The 8776-nt window shown below is 44.6% G+C and overlaps 1 protein-coding gene across 1 annotated transcript; it reads left to right on the plus strand.

Annotated features, from left to right (window-relative positions):
• The first annotated feature begins 3843 nt into the window (after window positions 1–3843).
• On the plus strand, window positions 3844–8121 carry MUSTN1 (musculoskeletal, embryonic nuclear protein 1). Its single transcript, XM_064156536.1, has 3 exons — window positions 3844–4177; window positions 6881–7001; window positions 7781–8121. Exons 1-3 carry the CDS (start codon window positions 4169–4171, stop codon window positions 7885–7887), a joined length of 237 nt encoding a protein of 78 aa, XP_064012606.1. The 5' UTR covers window positions 3844–4168; the 3' UTR covers window positions 7888–8121.
• Window positions 8122–8776: the final 655 nt, after the last annotated feature.

An 8776-nucleotide genomic window follows, 5' to 3' on the forward strand; every position in this document is an offset into this window, starting at 1 on the left:
AATCCAGTAGTTCTTACAGAAATGTTGTGCTTCTCAGTGTCTGTTCTCTGATAATTGACAACATATGCTGACCTGAAACCTAGCAGACATCTTTTCAGTGACATCCTTTGGCTCTGCCTGTTTTCATAGTTATTGTTTCTGACAGCTTTCCCCTGCTTGGTGCAACCTTGTGCAGGACAAGGCCATATGTCAAAGAGGTGACAACATACCTTAATTGCAAATCTGTTCTAGTATCTGGACATCAGAAACGTCCCAAGCCTTAAACCAAACAGTTTCCTTGGAAAACTGCTCAGAACTTTGTAAGATTTTTTTAAGATTTTTTTATAGATTTAGTAAGTCCTTACTGCGATTTATTATCCAGACCACTGAAAAGGGGTTTCTGGGCCTTAATAAATACTGAACTGTGTGCTCCCATTCTCATTTTCACTGTTCAGGCATTCCTTTTCACTGCTTGGCTGCCGAGGTAAAAACAGTGTCCTAAGACTTCAGGTACACTTCAGTGTGTCCAGCTGCTAGAAGGGACATTTTACCCAACCTAATGTTGGCAAGTCTAATTGAGCCACTGACCTCTGTTACTGTGCACTGAAATGTACTAACTGCAATAAGTTTAATACTTGTGTTTGTTTTAGACCAAATCTCAAAACTAATGACAACAGAAGCTTGAGTTATTCTGAAATGGAGGTGGGAGGGGTGGGGAAATGTCCCTAATCAGTGTTGCCTCTGCTTTAGGTAGTTTCTGGAGTTTCTTTGTCAATTGTGTGACTTGCATCTTCTCTGGACTGTTTCCACTGGGTGGGTGCGTGTCTCCTAAAGCACAGTATTTCAAGAAATCCATTTTCATCAACAGGATAGTCTCACAGCCCACTTTTCCAAAGGGATTTAGAGCTAGGACTGCCCCTTGTTGCATATGTCAGCATTTATTTTGTTTAGGGTAGGGTTTGTTTTGTTTCAGATAGTGAAATAAAGCTGTTCAGTGTCTGCTCCATACCACTGCACAGCTACCACTGTCCTCCTCAGCCATCACAGGTAACTGAGCAGCACACACAAATTTAACTGTATTGAGCTTTCACTTTTATCTTCCTTTTCTCCAGTTAATTATCAAAATTATTATTTCTGTTTTTAGTCTCATGTTTAGTCTGTGAAGTGTCAGTATACAATTATGGCCTTAATCATGTAAAACGTTTGTCTTGAGCAGACCTCAAACTTACTGACCAAGTACAAAACAATATAAAGCACTACGGAGCAATTTCTTGTAACAAAGGGATATGAACGCCTAATTTTTCCTCTCTTAAGTGCTTAAATGTCACTTGCTGTGAGACTTTGATAAGCCTAGCAAGATGATGTAGTAAAGCACTATATGGGGCCAAAGAGACAGGAATGTTTTAAATACCACAGTAGTCACAGGAGGAGCCTATCTTCAGAGTGGAAAAAGCAGCTCTTTCTCTACTAAGATATAAATTCTGATCTTGGCATTAGACCTATAAGAAAACCTGGGTTTTCTTTCTCTTCATTTTTATAATGAGGAGATGTAAAATATAAAATGGGCAGTTTTCCTCTGCAAGGTGAAAATTGGAATTCTTGCACTAGGTGCAAGTAGGACAAAGTGCTCTTGTATGAAGAACTCATGAGAAGGAAGTATGTGCCTAGTGCTTCACTGTGTCTTACTGTTCGTTGAAATGCGTTGGCAGTATAGTCTGAAATCATACATTATTTACAAAGAGTTGATCCAGTGATATTAGAACACTTGCATTATCTTCAGATTGTGTTCTATTTTGAAGCAGGCTAGAATGTTTTGGTGAGAAGAACTAGATTACAGGCTGTAAATGGTAAATGTACTTCAGGACAACGCGTAGCAAAGTTTTAATTGAGGCTATGCTTTAAAAAAATGTGATTCTGTTTGAAAATAAGCTATATAGTGTATGCCAAAGTAAAAGAAAGGACTTGTAACTTAGGGGAGAGACAAGGAGTCTTGGTGTGGATCGACTGTACCACCAATGGTCAATGTATTAGCAGTTTCTAGTGTCTGACCTGTGGCACATTTGCATCAATTTATAACCCTGGTTGTCTGACACATTGTTTTCAAGTTCTGGCTTTAATATGTTCAAGTCCCCATGTCATCTTAATTTAAGTAGGTAAATGCTGTATGTTAATGTTGCTAACTAAAATGTACTATAGCTTTTCTTCAGGGAAAACTCAGAAACTGAGTTGCAAATTAGAGCAATGCAAAGTGACTTCCTCCCAGGTGTCTGCTCTGCTCCCAGCTGTGCCTGGGGAGGGAGGTGTGGGCTCTGCTCTGCTGAGAGCTGAGCATCACAAGGAATTTCTGCCACTGTGCTTGACTAACCCACGTTTGCAACTTTGCTGTGCTTTTTACAGGAGAAAACAGTAATGGAAGTGAGTAAATCTAACCACATCAAGTCAGAGTACATCTACAGCATAGGTGTGCAAACTTTTTTAGGTAAAGTTTTCCAGTTCAGTTACTGAAAATGACTACTATGGTTTTACAAAGTAAAACTGCAGTATCTTTAAAAAAGGGACTCTTTTGTAGGTGTTTTTGTCTTGTGTGGTATCTGTCTCAACCCGAATGTTGAGTTTGTTTGTAAGTGAATTCAGAGTATAGCCTATGTGAGCAAAATCAGCAGCTGTATTCTGCTGCCCTCTCTTTGGACCGTCTTGTTTAATCAGTGGCGTTACCTTAAACTTCTAAGGGTATCTGATGTAATTACCTTGTATAATGGTTTACAATAAAGTTTGACTTATTACAGATTTGTACACTTGCTTTATGTTTGTTCTGTTTGAAAAGGCAAATGTTTAGCAGCTCAGCTGGGCAGGACCTGCACAGTGCTGATCCACCACTGCCTCCATCACTTTCATTACTTCCCACCTTTTAGCCACTAGCAGCCCTATACCTGCTGCATTAGCAATGAAGCTAATGACTACAGATGCATTTGGTTCCATTGGTGGCTGTAGCCCAACTTGAGTGGAGCTGTTGCTCCTTCTTATTTCCACACAAGGTTTTCATATTTTGTGGTATCATATCTAAACATTTCCCTTGTCCTCTTACTTGTTGTATGGTTATTCCTTTATTTTCACCTGTATTCCAATTGCACTGGCTTGAGTTGCTTTTATTATTTTCCTCATAAGTCTCATTTACACCTATGGCTTCATAGAAGGGAGGTTTTTACATCATAACATAACCAACAGTATTCAGTCTGGTTAGGATTAGTGCTACTCATGTCCAAGTACAAGGCTTGTATCATAATTACTGGCCAATGTGATACTAAGCAGTGGACCAATTAACAGGATGATGCTTCCAGAGTTGTTGTGGAGGGTTTTGTTTTGGTTTGATTTTTTCCTATTATAATCTATTTAAAGAACAAATGTTAAAATTTCTGGAAAAGGTTTTACCCCTGCCTGCATTGTGCAGTGGGGAACAGTAAACTTACTCCTATCTGAGTACTCCATTCCTAAATGTCTGACAGGTGAAATGATCTACTAATACTGCTGTGAGTAGAAAGTGATTTTACAGTCTTAATTGCAGAAAAGCCAGCAGCAGAGCAACTTAAGTAGAAGAACAGAAGCCATACCCTGTTTTATTAACTCCCCAAAACACAGAAAATGCTCCTCTGTTAAATACCCCTGTGCTGAAGCAATCTGGGGCAGAAGGTTTTGCCCTGGATGTTAGGTTGCCATCATCTTAGTGCAGTGAAGAACAACGTCCTCCGAGAAAGAAGCACACGTGTTCCCCCCATCAAGAAGATTCAGAGTCACCGTTGTGTCCATAACAAAGTTTTGCCTTTCGAAGTTATAAACGGAGCGGAGCCCCATGAGATGCCTCAGGAAGCCGTTCGGTAGTGGTCGGGGCTTCCTCGCCGCGGCCCGGCTGCCACAGCTGTCTGCCCTCGTCAGCCCCCCGCTCCCTCCATCCCCTGGCGTGGGGCGCGGTAAATACCGCACACCCGAGTCACGGCTAAGAATAAACTGTGGCACAACAGCAGCCTCTCCCAACCTGAATCCGCCTGGCTCTGCTTTGGGAAGATGACCCAGCTCGTGACTTCATGCTAGATGCTCTATATAAGCCGAGGAAAAAAACAGGCGTCGGCAGAGCCTTCAATCGAAGCCGGCAAACGACCTCGGGAGGGATTCCAGCCGAGTGAGCACCGCAGTTATGTCACAGGTATGGAGGGAGCTGGCCGAGGCTGGCTCTCCTCGGAGCAAGCTGCCCAGCAGACGTGTTACTGGTTTAGATGGTTTGCTTGCAACAGCTTTTTAGCAAGTTACTGCGATTAACCAGTATATTCAGGTTTTCTGCTCTTGTCTGATTGTATCGAAGGATTTAAACACTGTCTCTGTAACTTTAAGAAGTTAGGAGGGGTTGTCTGGTGAAGTAGCAAAGCAGCTGCCCTGCATGTGCTTAATTAATTTAGTTTCTTAATGTTCTAGTTTACCATAAATATTTTTATGTAGGAAGGGGAAAAATATTTTCACTGCTCTAGTTTGGGACGTTTTACAGGGGTGACTTCTTCTCCAACGCGTTTCCTCAGACAGTAAGTTTAAGTTTTGGCAGGAGTTTGGGAAGGCTGTGGCTACACTGAAGTGTGCTGCTGTGTAAAGTTTAGTGCATTGACATACAGGAAAGGAGAAAAAGTGACTGAATTTGGTTATTGTTAAGATGTGATATTTGAGACTGAAATCCTGTATTGCACACTGCTGTGTTCAGTTTGTAACCTGTGGCTTGCCTTTACTGTGCACCCGAATAATCAGTGTTCCAGAGTGATCTTAAAAATAGCTTAGAAATGTTGAGATTGTCACGAGTGTTATGTTTTCAACACAAGCTACACGTGCCTGGCAGCCACACACACACAGTGTGAGTTTTCTGTGGTGTGTACGACCAGGAATAAGAACACAAGGAAGGTACAAGACTACACAGAGTAACTCAGTTTGGCTTATTTTCTTTGCCCTAAAGAAAGGAACTTAACCAGTCACATGTCTTGAGAACTAATGTTTTTTTTTACTTGGGACAGGGGAGATGAAGCACAGGCTGCACTGCCATGCCAGCAGAGAATTGCTCCTGGCAAATCCTGCTTGCAAATACTCTTGTATTGGGAGCAATTAGCAGCTGCAAGGCTGGCAGCTGCCTGTGCTGGTAGGTCCAGGGCTTACCTCTGTGGCTCACAATAACCTTCCCATGTAGCTACTTCACTTCTTAGCTGGGGGCAAACTAATCCACAGCAGCTGTCTTGCTGGAAAATCCACCTGCAATCAGCATGAGAGATTTTAATTTAAAATAACTGGGTGATACTCAACACTTCTGCTCAGCCTGGCCGGGTCTTGGTGCATCTCAAGTGCCTCCTTTCTTTACTCTGTCCCCAAGAGGTCTTTTGGCTTGGTGAAAGAAGCCTTGCAGTATATTGTCTCTTGCCAGTAATGGGTGAAAGACTTTGGCAGGTTTTGTATTCTTCTTAAGAAAATAAGGAGGGTATTTTTTCTCTTTCTGTGTTGGAGCTAATATGGCTGCCTGTGGACCACACCATGGGCATGAGGGACTCTGCCCATCGCATGCCAGTTTTCATTACAGATAAATGGCCCCTGGGTGTAGGGATGGTTAAACAGCTGGTGACCAAAAGCTGTTGTGAATTTTGAGAGGGTTGCTACCACCCCTTCAGCTTGCTTGCCTTGGCTACTCAAGAGCGTTTTCCCCAGAGAGCTGATGAATGTTTTGTTTCCCACAACACACAAATGGGATTGGGAGCAAGCTATTCTGAGCGCTCTCAGGAATTTACAGCCCTCGGGATACATGCTGAAGGCACCAGTGCAGCCACCCCACCCCTGACCAGAGCCGGGCATGCATGTGCTGTCTCTGCAGGCTCCTTGGGGGAGCCTCCAGCCGTTTGCAGGCCTTCGGGGATATGTTTCCTTCCACAACTTTCAGCTTTAGAGGCGGTGCCCAGAAATGCATGTGAGCTCCACTGCTGCCAGAACCCAAATATTAGAAGTCTTGTGCATGTAGAAATGGTCAGAAAAGTTTCCCACTGAAGGTTTGGTGCAAATCTGTTGGAGTGTGAGAGGATTTTATTCTTTTTAATTCTGTCTCCTGTGCCTCTGCACACTGCCTGGTGGGACCTTTGCATTCTGTGTTGGAAAGAGTAAATTGAAAAGGGACCATTAATGTTTTAGACTGCTGATATGAACCAGTATTATCCTGATTTTTATTCTAGTAAACAATCTGTAAACAGATCAGCCCTTGGATATTGCAGTGCAGCACCTGATGATGCATCTGTTTCTGTATTAGATTTCCTTCTCCTTCTTTGGGACTCGAGTCCAATGTTTCAGATGTGTTCAGGTCATGCATGTAGATAATCCAGTTGAGTGCTCAGATACTTTTGTTCATTAAATTTATGACCAAGTGTGAAGTCTGTTTCAACTAAACCAAGCCAGACTTGGTTTAGTTGGTCTCTGGCCAGTTTACCAAAGAAGTGATGAGTAAAACTGAGACGCAAGCACAATTTAGGAAGGAAGGGAATATAGGTTTTCCTTCCCCTATAGAGCAGATGATGGAATTGCCAGTCTGTACCTGCAGAATGACTGGGCAGGAATGGACAGAGAAAAAAAATTTTTTTTTTTAATTCAGCAATCCACTGTCTCTTTCAAAAGTGGTGCAAGCAGAAGGCATTTTCAGAACAGTAACAGTGGCCACAGATTTTGGGAAGGGCAGTGTAGTCATGGTTGTGGAAAGATCTGGAGTGTACCTGAGTCTATAGTCTCAAAAGTGAAATTGATGGAATATCAGCAACTCTGTTATGTTAGGGTTAAGGCAGATGTGTTCCCTGTGCTTCTAAGCATGAGATGCTGATGTGTGGGCAATTTATCTGTTTCTTAGCCAGCCCCTGTGAAAAAGAAGCGTCCTCCAGTGAAGGAAGAAGACCTCAAAGGAGCCAGAGGAAACCTTTCCAAAAACCAGGAAATTAAATCCAAAACCTACCAAGTGATGAAGCAGTGTGGTAAGTCTCCTCGATGGAAACCATTTAGCAGTCTCACAAAGTAGAACAGCTACTTCATTGCCCTGTTCAAGTGAAAGGGTGAAACAGCAGTCAGCAGTGTGCTTGCCGACCCTGGCCACGCTGCACAGAGACTTTGCATCCATCATCATAACAGCATCAAGAGGAGCCAAGAGGGCTCTGCTCGGAGCCATCGTTCTCCCTGCTTTGCCTTCTGAACCAGGGTTCAAACCAAGCCCTGGGATTGTAATCAATGCCTTCCATGACCACCCAAACTTTAGACTGGAGGCTTGGTCATAGATTAGGGGATTCCTGGCTTCTCAGGTGAATCTCACATTTCAGATGAAACAGAAATTGTGTGGATGGAGAGTGGGGGGTGGAGGGGAGAGGTTAAAGGGGAGAAGGTGGGACATAGAGTGACTGCCTGAACTGAATACCCCCAGTACTCTGGTTTGGTGGCGGTTTTCTACTACCCATGGGAGAATATAAGGAAAAAAAGATAAATTTTAACTCTTTTTTTAGCAGAATGGCCTGAACCTCAGTGGTTGTCAAGTTTCTAAAGTACCTCCAGGGATTTGAGAGCAGTCAATGGCAGCAACCGGCTACAGGTGCTGTCAGCTGCCCATGCTTGGGATGGGAGCTCTGTGCCTTAGTTTTGGGAAGTTGATGGATGGACGAAACATGGATCAAATGTGTACATATGTATTTCAGCAGCACTAGTTCTAGAACCCAGATCTGATGTGCTGCTTCGCTGACCTCCTCTCCTGGTTTTCTTTCCCAAGAGCAAATGGGCTCTGCAGCACCCTCCGTGTTCAGCAGGGCCCGGACAGGGGGTGAAACAGTCTTTGAGAAGCCGAAAGAAGAGCCAGCCAAAAGCGTCTTCGGCTGACGGCGGAGCTGGATGTGTCCCACCCACGACTGCTGTCGAACTTCCCTGCATTTCTGCCCTTGCACTAAAGTCACTCTAGACCCGAGTAGTTAATTTACACTGTAAGTCATTATAGTGGGCAATAGGCTCATGTCGAAGGGTACAACTTACGTCTTGATTTCTACTGTGTGCCTTCTTTCTATGTCTTGAAAGGAGTTTGTTACAAAGGTTTAATAAAAAAAAACGTTTGTTGGACACAGCTTTGGCAGATGCTGGTGACTAATTCTGGTTTAGGCCTGTATCAGTCCTGTGGACACTTGGGCATTACTTCCCAGGCACCAAGAATAAACATCCCAAGGACACTGGTCTAATGTCAGTGAAATCTTTTCACTCTGTGCCGCTGACAAGGGGAAGCTGAGCAGGAGCTGAGCAAAGGGTGTTGCAGAAACCTGGAGACTTCACCCAAATTGCTGCTGGCCGCAACAGTGCTCAGGGGACGGCTCTCAGGCGCAGGGTGATGGCCTCCGCCCCCGCCTGGCTGCCCTTACAGGCCTCGCCCTGCCCCCGCTCTCTCGAGCGGGACTCCCCTCAGGGCCCTCGGGGCGGCAGGGCCACGGTTTGCTCCCGAGGAGCTCTGCTGCGAGGCAGGATGCCAGGCTGCCAGTGTGCCGCAGCGCCCAGGGAGGGCTTCCTGCCCGTTCCACAGCAGCTTTCTCCTCAGGTGCTGGAGGCCGCGTCGGCTGCAGTGTGAAGCAGGGTGGCTGCAGCGAGAAGCAGGGTGGCTGCCGGCAGCGCAGGCGCCATGATCTCCACAGCTTAAGAGATGAGTGACCCACAGAGGCTCTCGCTGTATCCAGCCCACGCTGGGTGGAAACTGTTTTGTGCAACTCAAGTCTTGAATTTGCCTCAT

Source organism: Pogoniulus pusillus, chromosome 16 (genome assembly GCF_015220805.1).
Source record: "Pogoniulus pusillus isolate bPogPus1 chromosome 16, bPogPus1.pri, whole genome shotgun sequence".
Taxonomy (NCBI): domain Eukaryota; kingdom Metazoa; phylum Chordata; class Aves; order Piciformes; family Lybiidae; genus Pogoniulus; species Pogoniulus pusillus.

Coding starts and splice junctions, on each gene's coding strand:
- MUSTN1 (XM_064156536.1), top strand. Junction 7,002..7,780: donor CCAAGTGATGAAGCAGTGTG/GTAAGTCTCCTC, acceptor TTCTTTCCCAAG/AGCAAATGGGCTCTGCAGCA.